General features: G+C 33.5%; 1 protein-coding gene across 7 annotated transcripts in view; it reads left to right on the top strand.

Annotated features, from left to right (window-relative positions):
- EYA1 (EYA transcriptional coactivator and phosphatase 1) overlaps nucleotides 1-12,902 on the top strand; it is a 362,018-nt gene that overhangs the window by 247,050 nt on the left and 102,066 nt on the right. For 5 of the 7 annotated variants that reach the window (XM_011940938.1, XM_011940944.1, XM_011940941.1 and 2 more), the window contains 2 exons: nucleotides 3,998-4,080; nucleotides 4,488-4,674. In XM_011940938.1, coding sequence (XP_011796328.1) covers nucleotides 3,998-4,080; nucleotides 4,488-4,674 — 270 coding nt within the window. The remainder of the gene's footprint in view (nucleotides 1-3,997; nucleotides 4,081-4,487; nucleotides 4,675-12,902) is intronic. The other 2 variants (XM_011940942.1, XM_011940939.1) reach the window with 1 other exon arrangement.

Here is a 12,902-nt window from a genome sequence, read left to right as displayed (position 1 = left end):
CTCTGGGGATATTTGTATGTTCCAGTCTTGGAAGTAGCATTTAGTCTGGAAAGTCACTTGGGTGCCATTTGGAGTACCGAACTGTGATTTACTTGGTCAGACCCTAAGTCCTATGTGAAGGCAGGTGGAGCGGCCCTTCAAACTTGAGTCTGGTGGTGAAAAATTAATATTGGCTGAGCCTGATTCTCTAGTAAGTACACCTCTAGTATGGTTATTATATTTTGCATTCTGGGGATATTTGTATGGGTTAGGTGTAAATATCCAATTTTTTATAGGAATGTCAAAGTTTTTTGTTGTTATCCTGTCATATAGGGGAAGGACTAGTTAGTTTACATATAATTAGTATTTGTTAGTTTACAGGTCAATTAGTACTTGGCTTAAAATACTGATTAGTAAGTCGTGTGTGTGTATATGTATATACATGTATCAATCAAACATATGTACATCAGAGAGATTGATACATATATCATGGAGATGGACAGATGGTAGATGGATTGATTCAGCAACCCAGGTTTAGAGGGAAAAAGGAGAGAATGGGGATTCAGGGAGGCTTTTCTGAGAAAGGGGGTTTCAAATTCTGCTGAATTGTGAAGTGCAATCGAAGTTAACCTGGATTTGAAAGCAGGAAGTAGGAGCTGTAAGGAGTAACATTAGAAAGCCTGCATGTTGGTTTACTAGGATTAGGCTAGAATGTATGCCCGGGTGCATTGGAGTCATAGTTGCTGGGAAAAGACCAAAGAAGTTCTAAAGATAAACTGGGTTTAGACCAGCTAAGGCCTAATACATAAACCCTAGTAAGCAGTTTGAATATTATCCTAAGGGCAACAGGGAGCCATTAAAGGTTACTTTTTTAAGCAGGGGAGTGACGAGGTCAGTCATGCACATTAGAGAGTCTACTGACTTTGCAGAAAATGGGCTGAACAGTACCCAAAGATGGGTAAAGAAACCAGTAGAAGAGGCTGTTGCAGAAGTCCCCTGCTGTGGCCTGGTCTGAGTTAGCAGCTCTGTTTGCCTAAGTCCTATGTGAAGGCAGGTGGAGTGGCCCTGCAAACTTTATTCTGGTGGTGAAAAATTAATATTGCCTGAGCCTGATTCTTTAGTATGTACACCTCTCCCTAAAGTAAGATCCTTTTGGAAGTTGCATTAAGTCTCTAAAGCCACTGGGGTGCCATTAAACTCCTGTTTCGGCATACTAAATGGAATGGAATCTCAGCCTGCAGTCAGCCAGCAAATGAGTATAACTTATGTTGAATTCCAGCTAATGCACAGTCTTGGAAGTAGCATTTAGTCTGGAAAGTCACTTGGGTGCCATTTGGAGTACCGAACTGTGATTTACTTGGTCAGACCCTAGTGGCCTGTGTGTGCCAATATAGCCTCCATGGTCTTTCCTACTTCATTTCGGGGGATAACTTATGGAATGAAAACATCCATTTTAAAAATGTATTTTCTATATCTTATTCATTTTCTTGGTGGATAGGGATTATTGAGGTCAGCATTTATTGCTCAAAAAGGTGTCATTTGAATGAAAATAGCAAGTCATAACCTAAAATCGTATAGTTTAAATGAAAGTAACGGATCATAACCCAAGGTAATTTTTCCTCTTAAATGCATATAATAGCTAAAGTTTTTTTAAAAAGCATTGATATCCACACCTTTATCCAAAAGTAATTTAAAATTTCTTTTACAAGGCATTTTTAAATGTTCATCCCATGTAAGTTTGCTTTATATATAATATCAATAATAAATTGTTCACTGATATGTACATAAAGAGTGAGTCATATGCCCATAAGAGACAATGTTTAAAAAAAAAAACAAAACTGATAGTCTGATAAGCCCTGCGAGGTCTGAGACTATGTCTTAGTCATCCTTTTAGCCCCATGTAATTGTCACCGTGAGCCTGGCATTGGATACATGTTTCCCTTGTATGTGATTACCACATGCAAATGAACGTGAATATGTGAAGTCTGTCTATTGATAGCTAATTGTGGTGGCTACCAGCACTGTGAGAGCTCTCTGCCTGTCTAAGATAGGTGTTCTGGGAACTTTGAACAATTGATATTCCTGAAATGTGCAAATGAAGAAACCTCAAATAGAGTCTGTGTGATAACTAAATTTGACACTATTTTAGGAAACAGATTCCCTTCTTAATAAAAATAATTCTTGGCTCAAGCTTTTTAAAGTTCATAGATGCTTGATAAGAAAATAGGAATTGAATTTTAGATATGTAAAGAGATTAAGTCATATTTATCTAATTTGGGAAAGTAAAAAGAGGGAAAAGATACATAAATAGAGAATTTTAGAAGTGCTTGCTGCAATAAACCATAATGTGCCTAACATTTATGTGATATTGTAGAGTGTCCATTATGCTTTCCAAAACATTACCTCATCTGATCTGTTGGGAACACTGCAAAGTAGAGTTTTTGCAGATAAGGAAATTATGTTTTAGAGTGGCTAGGAGACTTGTCCAAAGTCCAAACAGCTCATAAATGATGAACTGAAAACTGTGTTTTCTGACTCTTAAGCCAATACTTAAATGTTCAGTAGCAAGTAAATAATTGGCGTATACTACCACATTTTATACCTGAAGCCATCTGAATAGTGAGTTCACATTGAAGAAATTCCTTCTTGAACTGCCAACACGTTTATGGTCTTTACCACTCATTTGCCATAAAACTGTAACTTTTTAAAAAATGACTTTTATTTCTAATTATAGAAGCAACATAGGTTCCGAGTAGAAAACTTAAAAATGTACATTGGCTTAATGAATGCTATGTAACCATACATCAACTCCTTCAGAGATAGCATTTCTAAGAATTTTGTGCTTTTAGAAAATTTGTTATGCTTTAAAAAATATTTTAAATGAGATTATCAAAAATACTTTTTATTTTAGTTTTTACTTTCACAAAATAATACGAAAATTTTTTTCATGTCATTAAACATCATTATAACACCGTTTTAACAGCTTCATAGTATTCCATTTTCTGAATAATACCTGTTAAGGACTTGGGGCTGCTTCCCTAGGTTTTTTTATTAGAAGCAACACTGAAGAACATCTTTGCTATCTCTTTGTATAAATCTATAATTTTCTTTTCTTAGAGTAAATGCCTGACATAAAATTGCTGGGTTAAATGGCATACAGAATTTCTCAATGATAAGCCAAATAGCCAAACAGAAAGATTGTGCCTATATAAATTCCCATTTTGCATTATATGAATGCCATTTTTTATGTATTTCCCAATCCCCGATCTTATCTTCTTAAAAAAATCTTTGCCAACATGATTATCAATGGTAACATATTACTGTTTTGCATAGCTTAATAACAAAATAGTAAATCATGTGAAAGAGGAAACTCAGCTTTGCCCTGGTGTTGTATCTTACACAGTGCCTACTATTCATTGTTTAACAATGTGGACATTCAACAGAACATTGTCTTGACAGCACGTGTAATAGATAAAACATTAATCATATTCCTCTTTCATCTTTGTTGCATCAAATTTATCAAGTGCTGCCATTCATTCTTCTGTGAAATGAAATGGCTTTTTCGGTATGCCATTTTAATGACCATATAATACAAGTCTGAAAGCATTTTAAATTCTTGCAAGTAGTATCATAGTTTTTGAGCTTGCAAGAACCTTAAAGATCATCTAATCTCACCCCATCGTTTTACATTATGTGAATTTAATATAAATACATGAAAAATCTTGGTGTGTTTTGCAAATTGAAAAGTTCAGTGTCTAATATTTTTACACAAATGTATAATTTTGTCCTTAGTCTATATAAGTTACTAACATCCTTGGAAATTGAAACCTCTTTGTTTTTTAATTTTGTAGTAAAAACATCAACTATGTTAAGAAAACTACATTTTAGACGTGACAACGGATTCCAGTGTTGAAGATAAACCCAAATGCCAATTCTGCCTTATCTAAATGCTGTTTTCCTGGACCCACATTATTCCACATAGCCTGATGTAACCATATTTCTTTTCATTTTGTTTTAGGTAGCAGTTTTACAACATCATCAGGATTATATACAGGAAATAATTCACTCACAAATTCCTCTGGATTTAATAGTTCACAGCAGGTAATTTAAAAAGCCAGTTTAACTTCTGAAAAATATCTTTAAATACAACATGATTTTCTTATATAAATAAAGATCTGTTTATATTATAAGTGAGAGTTTTCCTAAGGCTTTTAGCAGTTTTCTTTTAAAATTCACTTTAGCAGTCTTTTGTGGTGAGTTGTTTGGTTTTCAGATTGGTTTAATTTTACCTAGTATTGCATCATAGAAGAGCAAAAATAAGAGGAATATATATAATCTTACATAAAATTTGTTTTCAAGTCTGAGCTCTTTAGTTAATGTGTACTTGTATGCCCCACTGTGTGAATTCAGAAAAGCCTCAGAAACCCAAACATACAGTTACACTTTGATATGTAAGAGATAAGCAGCAGTATTTTGACAGACAATTCTTGTGTGGTTTGATTTGGTAGGACTATCCGTCTTACCCCAGTTTTGGCCAGGGTCAGTATGCACAGTATTATAACAGCTCACCGTATCCAGCACATTATATGACCAGCAGCAACACCAGCCCAACGACACCATCCACCAATGCCACTTACCAGCTTCAAGAACCACCATCTGGCATCACCAGCCAAGCAGTTACAGATCCCACAGCAGGTAATTATGTGAATATTATTAGTCCTGCAGGTGATATTTTCAATGGTTTTAATGCATTTTTCTACAGTCATATATTCATGCAGTGGTTGCACGATTTTGGCAGCTTTTGGCAAGAACTAAATATAAGTCAAGCAGCATGACTGTGGCATTCATTTTTATTTACTTTTTTTATTTGCTTGAAATTTTAAAATAAAGTATATAAACATCAAAAGCGCATGAAATAGAGATTTGATTTGTAAATATACTCAGTCTTTAAGATGTATGTCGTTTTCGAGATGCATAACTATAAATACTTAGCTATAACTATAGTTCATTGGCACCACATATTAAGCATGAAACGGCAATGCCTAGAATTTAGCCTTTATCATTATTCAATATTTAATGTTTTTCATCAAAGTAATATCTTGCTGATAGTTTAAAAAACAATCAAAAGTGAGCCTCTGCTTTCCCACATGTGGCCCACTGTGAATTTCATGACGATGTGTCATGAGTGTGGGCATTTGTTATACTTCTGCACAATCCTTGCTGGTCTCTTTCAAATGCCAGCCTCTCCGTGTGGAAATCTTCCTACATGATGTCTTTGATACATCTTCCCCTCATTGATTCTTTCTTTCTTGAACTCTTAATGGTGTCTGCTTAATTTCCTGAATTGGTCTTTACTTAACATTTCCTATACTTTTAATACTTCTCACCTCCTTGCCTTAACTTTTTAAAGATGTAATCATACCTTTCATGGATTGCAAACTAAGCTGTTATCCTCAAAGAGTCAAAGTTTTCTTCCTCTTGCCTGTTTCCAGAGCTAAAGCCCACTCTATTGCTACAAGTCAGGTTAAAATGGTCTTAACAATGAAAAAATTCCCTCTCTGATGTTATCATCAGAGTGTTCATTCTAGGTTATACTAAATCATGAAAAAGAGTTCTGTGTCATAAATGCTAATGTAATTTTTGACTATAGAATTATATTTTAAATATTAATGGGTGATTGCTCCCCTAAAAATCTTCCAAATTTTTCATGTTCCAGGTTTTTTCCCTTTTAAAAAAGTATCCAGACATTGCTTTATTCTAAAGTTTCATCATTCTTGTCTTTCAGTTAACTTCTCATGCTCATTATTTCTGCTGCACATTTTAACTTTAAATATGTTTGTCTTTGATAATTGTATTCCATGTGTCTTTATTTTCCAAAAACTAAGTTGATATTATATTCCTCATTCACTTTACATGTGTATATACAGTGTTCATAGAACCAAGTATACATGTCTCTCCCTTCCTTTAATTAGATTTCACATCTATATAATCACACTGAAGATAAATTTTATTGTAGAATGCATTGAATTTATTGTAGGAGTTTTTATAGAATTTTCTCTACTTACATAAACTTCGTATAAGCATCATGAGGAAAGGTAATGGTTTGTCGCAAGTTTAGGGAGAGCTTGTCTTTTCATTTGAACCACCTGTGTCATTCAAGCTTCCTGAGAACTAAAAGGAGTTTTGAAATGAGAATTGTTATGTGAATGAGATGTAGCAAACCTCTTTTAGGGTCTAGAGAGTCATAGAATGAGAAAAGGAGAGTGCAGAATAATTTTATTTAATTTATGACATTTTGGTTGTGAAGACTACATTATAAATAAACTGGTGAAGACTTAATTGTGTTTCTTAAATTAAGGTTGGTTAGAGCTTTTTTGAAAAGGCCATCTGGTCAGATATAAGTGTTTGTCTCTGAAACCAGACATTGTTCTAAGTGAGTTTTTTTCCTTAAAGGGATGCTGTGTTAAAGAGTGGGGATGGTGGAGTTCAAAGCCAGGCCACATGGAAAACAATGAAAAATTCTAATTTCAAAATCTGTCCATGGTTTTAAGAGTGAATGATATATTTTAGTTTGTATTGTAAAAGTAAAAGTGCTTAGTGTTTTAGGTACTTATTTTAATTTCATTATTTTATGGGAAAAGAATAAGAATGAGTTGAACCGAGGAAAAAATAATACTTTTCAGATTTCTTATACATACCTCTTCCAACTAAAGCGAATATGTCTGGATTAGCCTTTCTTGTGTTGCATAATTAGAAGTGGAAAGTTCACTGAGTTTCCACGTTGAAAAAAAATGATTTTCTTAAAAAATTCAAGGAAGATCTAGTCTGGGTATTTTGTTTTCATTCTTTAATTTGTGATAAGACCACAAATTCAGCCTGTTTTTTGGCATTAACTTGTCTTTCTTAGTAGTCGTATATAAAATAACAGACTCACTATTCTTGATGAAAAGGAAGTTTTGATGGTAAAGCACATAAAACAGAAGAATTTATTAAACTAAAGGATTTAGAAATGATTTATTAAAAACAATTTCTGTTTGAGGTAGAATTGTTTACATCATTAAAATAATGAATGTCTCTTTTTGTTGGAAAAATTTTGCGTCTTTTTTTTTTCTTTTAGTCTATTGGGCTTAAAGTCAGTATTTTATAATACTGGAGAGTTAGACTCTAGTCATTTTCTTATCTTATGTATGCCTGGTTTCTGCCTTTCAATTTCAGGATACTGTGCAGTAGGGTCAAATCTAGGTATATGTGATATTTCTCTCATGCTTCATGATTTCTGTTCCTGCATTGTTGGTTGAATTATTATGTCACAATGGACATATAAAGATAATTTTGTAAGGATTTTTCAGGGCAAACATGTAAGGACTCATTTGTGAGGTTTTTTTGTGCCTTTTAAAAGTTACTTTTTAAGTCTGTGATGATATGCAGTGTTACTTGTAAACATGTAATTCCTCATGAATTTTGAGTTCAAAAATTATTTTCAAATGTTTATAATGAAATATTCAAAGCTGTATTGCCCTTTGGATTAATATTTTAATGCGTTAAAAATAATATAACTTGAATCTGAAAGCTTCCAAAATTTTACTCTATTTTAAAAACTAAAAACAGTGCCTTTACATTCATTTTTTTAAAAATGAATTTGTTAGCTCTTTCTTCACTATCTTAATTTAAAAATTCATGTCATCTGCACAAATGTTAGAATCTGTCTACCTTGAGAAATATAGATATTTTCTAGTCAATCAATGAGATTTTAATTTGTTTATTGTATTTAAAAAAACCCATGCCTACTCTTCGACTAGCCATGCCAATCACCCCTTACCCCCAATTAAAGGATGTCTTGGTTGCTTTGAGTTTTGGGCCATTATGCATGAAGTTACTATAAACATCTGTGTGCAGTTTTTAAATAGATATAAGTTTTCAACTCCTGTGGGTAAATACCTAGGAGTGTGATTGCTGGATCATATGGCAGCACCACATTTAGCTTTGGAAGAAACTTCCAAATCATCTTTCAAAGTGGCTCTACTATTTTGTGTTCTCATCAGCAATGAATGAGAGTTCCTGTTGCTCCATATTCTTGCCATAATTTGGTGTTGTCATGTTGTAGATTTTGGCCATTCTAATTGAGGAGTAGTGCTATCTTGTTGTTTTGTTTCCTAATGACATATGATGTGAAGCATCTTTTCACATGCTTATTTGCCACCTGTATGTCTTTTTTGGTGAGGTGTCTGTTCAGATATTTTGCCCACTTCTTAAACAGGTTGTTTACTTATTGTTGGGTTTTAGGAGTTCTTTGTTTATTTTGATACACATCTTTTATCAGATAGGTGTTTTGCAAATATTTTCTCCCAGTCCGTGGATTTTCTTTTCTCTTAGCAGTGTCTTTTGCAGAGAAGTTTTTAATTTTAATCGTCCAGTTTATCAGTTTTTCCCTCATGGATTATGCCTTTGCTCCCGTATCTAAAAACTTATTGCCAAAACCAAGGCCATCTAGATTTTTCTCCTGTGTTACTATGTAGAAGTTTCATAATTTTGCATTTTACATTTAGGTCTCTGATACATTTTGAATTCATTTTTGTGAAAAATATAAGGTCAGGGTCTGGATTCACTTTTGCATATGGATGTGCAGTGGTTCCAAATTAACTTTTGAAAAACTGTCTTTTCTCCATTGTGTTGCCTTTGCTGCTTTGTCAAAGATCACTTGACTGTATTTAAGTGGGGCTATTTCAGGGCTCTCTCTTCTGTTCCATTGATCTATTTGTCTATTCTTTCACCAATACCATTCTGTCTTGATTACTATAGCTTTATAGTAAGTCCTAAAGTCAGTGTCTGTCTTTCAACTTTTTTCTTCTCCTTCAGCATTGTGTTGGCTATTCTGAGTCTTTTTTCTCTCCATGTAATCTTTAGAATCAATTTGTCAGTATCCACAAAATAAATTTCTGGGATTTTGGCTGGAATCACATTGAATTTATAGATCAAATTGGGACAAACTGATGTCTTGACAATATTGAATCTATCCATGTGCATGGAATATCTCTCCATTTATTTATATCTTTTTTGATTTCTTTTATAGTTTTTCTCATATAAAGTTTATGTATCATTTTTAGAGTTACACCTAAGTATTTCTCTCTCTGTCTCTCTCTCTCTCTTTCTGTCTCTTTCCCTTTCTACTGTTGATGGAAATAGTGGTGTGTTTTTATTTTCAAATTCCAACTGCTCATTGCTGTTACATAGAGAAGCATTTCACTTTTATCTATTATGTTATATCCTGCAGTCTTCCTCATTGGTTTCAGGAGTTGTTTGGTTTTGGGGGTGAATATTTGTTGATTTTTAAAAGTATTTTCTACATGGACAATCATGTTTTATTGTGAATAAAGACAGTTGTATTTCTTCCTCCCCAATTTATATACCTTTTATTTTCTTATTGTATCAGTAAGGACTTGTAGTACAATGTTGAACAGGAGTGGTAGAGGGGACATCTTTGCTTTGTTCCTTATCTTAGAAAGGAGACATCTAGTTTCTCACCATTAAGTATGATGTTAGCTGTAAGTTGTTTTTTGGTGTTCTTTGTCAACTTTAGGAAGCTCTCTCCTCTTTCCTAGATTACTGAGAGTTTTTCTTATTTTGAATAGGTATTGGACTTTGTCAAATGCTTTTTATGCATCTGATGATTTGATCATATGATTTTTCTTCATTAGCCCATTGATGTGATAGATTACATTAATTTTCAAATGTTGAACCAGCCTTATATATCTTGGATTAATCCTACTTGGTCTGGCCGGGCGCGGTGGCTCAAGCCTGTAATCCCAGCACTTTGGGAGGCCGAGACGGGCGGATCACAAGGTCAGGAGATCGAGACCATCCTGGCTAACACGGTGAAACCCCGTCTCTACTAAAAACTACAAAAAACTAGCCGGGCGACGTGGGGGCGCCTGTAGTCCCAGCTACTTGGGAGGCTGAGGCAGGAGAATGGCGTGAACCCGGGAGGCGGAGCTTGCAGTGAGCTGAGATCTGGCCACAGCACTCCAGCCTGGGTGACAGAGCGAGACTCCATCTCAAAAAAAAAAAATAAAATAAAATAATCCTACTTGGTCATGACATACAATTTTTATACATTATTGGATTCAGTTTCCTAATATTTTGTTGAGGATCTTTGCATTTATGTTCATGAGAAATACTGTTCTAGTTTTCACATCTTGTAACGCCTTTATCTTGTTTCAGTATTAGGGTAACGCTGGCCTCACTGATGAAGTTGCAAAATATTCCATCTGCTTCTGTTTTCTGGAACAGATTGGAGAGAATTGGAATCAATTTTTTTCTTAAGTATTTTGATGGAATTTACCAGGGAAACCATCCTGGTCTAGTGCTTTCTGTTTTGAAAGACTGATTGTTGACTCAATTTCTTTAATAGGTACAGGCCTATTCATATTATCTATTTTTCCTTCTGTGAGTTTGGGTAGACTGTCTTTCAAGGAATTGGTCCATTTCATCTAATTTTGTCTAATTTGTGGAAATAGAATTGTTCATAACATTTCTTTATTATCTTTTTAATGTCCATGAGATTGCTAATGATGTCTGTCTTTCATTTGTGATATTAGTAATTTGCATGTTCTCTTTTTATCTTGGTTAGCCTGCCTAGAGGTTTGTCAATTTTATTGGTATTCTCAAAGAGCCAATTTCATTGATTTTCTCTTGTTTTCCTGGTTTTAATTTTATTAACTTTTCTGATTTTCACTATTTCATTATTTTTTTTCTGATTGCTTTTGAGTTAACTTGCTTTTCTTTTTATAGTTTCCTAAGAGTGGAGCTTAGATGATTGATTTTAGATATTTCTTTTCTAACATATATGTTCAGTGCTATTAATTTTCTCCTGAGCATTGTTTGTGTGGCATTTCACAAAATTCGATGGGTTTTTCTTTTTCATTTTCATTTACTTCCCAATATTTTAATACTTATTTTTGTTTTCATTACCATTGGAATCCTCCCTTTTAATGAAGTATATATTTATAAACATTTTATTGGAGAGAAAAATCTTAGAAATTTCATAGTTTACAATAAATATCATTAGTTACAGTTACCCAGATAGTCACATCTTACAGATTAAATGGCTATCTCTTATTAGAAAATATGTGTAATTTCTGAGTAGAAGGGTATTCCATGGTAAATTCAGATTTCACTCTCTATAAAATAAAATTTTGATCATAATCAACTAGTTTTCCTTGTTCAAAGACTGTACGACAGTGTCACAATTAAATCCATGATTACTTTAAATAATAAATTATGGATTTCACTCATTTTTATTTTTAAAAAACCATCTTTTACAAAGCCAATGATTTTTTTTCTATGATCAAAATAGAGGTAGGGAAAAAATAAATTTGAAGGTGTTTTCCTTTTGTGCTAATATCTAAACTAGCATTTTATCATCCCCTAGCCACTGAGGTATAGAGTAAGTTATCATCTTGTACTGATCCCTAAAAGCTTAAGTTATATTACTACTAATCTGACTAAATATATTCTTTCAAAAGAGTGATAAAAATAAGTTTTTGAGTATTAAGAAAATTTTAATTGACTTTTCTCAAAAGATCACTTAAGCCATTCTTGTGAAGATATTTTTTATCATATGATTCGTGTGTATAATCAAAATTTAAACAATCATCTATAATCCAACTACTGTGCTATATTTCAATAATTTGGCCTGACATATGTTTTATCCCAAATCTCTTAGAATATCTCATAATAATTACGATAGCTATCATGACAATACATAATAAAATACAATCGAACACAATTGTTGAGCTTAGAGCTCTACATTCATTACCACATGTAATCTTACAATATACTGTGAGATAGGTACTATTTGTTCCATTTTACAGATGAGGAAAATGAGGCACATCACTCTTAAATGCTCAATAAGTGTTGGGTATCATTACATTAATCAGGAATGTTGAGGCTAAATTCTTACAAAAGCACTGTTTACCGATAATATTGTATTTTTAAAATAATACAAATGCAAAGCAGTGAGGGACAAAGGTAAAAGTGAATGGTGAATGAAACATTTTAGATTAATGTGAAATAAAAGATAATTAGTTCTTAGGAATAAGATTTAGTATGAATGCCGTAGAAAAGTTTGTTTTTCAAAGGATTTGTTCATTTGAATTTCTGACAGCAATTTGATGTTGAAATCTACCTTCACGTGCGCTGATCGCATGCAGACAATTTACTGGTTAAGGTGATGGACGGGAATCTTGCCAATATTGAATTTCAAGTGACAGAGGAAAAATCAGTGTAAGAGGGAATTCAATATGCATGGGAAACCATTTGTTCCCTGTGCTTCTTTGATCCCTGCCAAGGCACAAGAAAGTAGAGCAAAGCGCCTGAAAAAGAGGGGAATGTTCGTGTTCAAAGTTGCAGAACTCTGAGCCCTCAGAGGAACTCAGTGTGACAGAATAAAAAAACTAAACTCCCGGCTATCTTCCCTGTCATGCGGGATATTTGGATCTTGTCTGTACTCACTAACATGCTTATGTCTGTTCATTGTGGAAATGATCCTGAGGTTTGCAATAGCAAGCGTCTTGATGTCTCCATTTTGCCAAGTGAACAGTTTGGAAAATCTGCAGGCCATACTTGCTCATTTTCACAGATGCCTTGTGGACTTTGGAAAAGTTTGCAATTTGTTCAGCTCAAAAATAAACTATTTCAGCAAAACAATTTTAACTAATGTTTTGGAAACATTTGTCAGCAAAACAAATATTTGTATCTAAAATAGCCAGGCTACTAAGATGTGAGAAAACAAAACAGATGTTTGTTTTGGGTTTGTCGGGTTTGTTTGTCTTGATGGCATTTGTTTTCTTTCTTTCTTTCTTTCTTTCTTTCTTTCTTTCTTTCTTTCTTTCTTTCTTTCTTTCTTTCTTTCTTTCTTTCTTTCT

Source organism: Colobus angolensis, unplaced genomic scaffold, assembly GCF_000951035.1.
Source record: "Colobus angolensis palliatus isolate OR3802 unplaced genomic scaffold, Cang.pa_1.0 Scaffold194, whole genome shotgun sequence".
NCBI classification, from domain to species: Eukaryota; Metazoa; Chordata; class Mammalia; order Primates; family Cercopithecidae; genus Colobus; species Colobus angolensis.
Note: the sequence above shows the minus strand (reverse complement) of the source record. Positions and strands in the feature narration are given on the sequence as shown.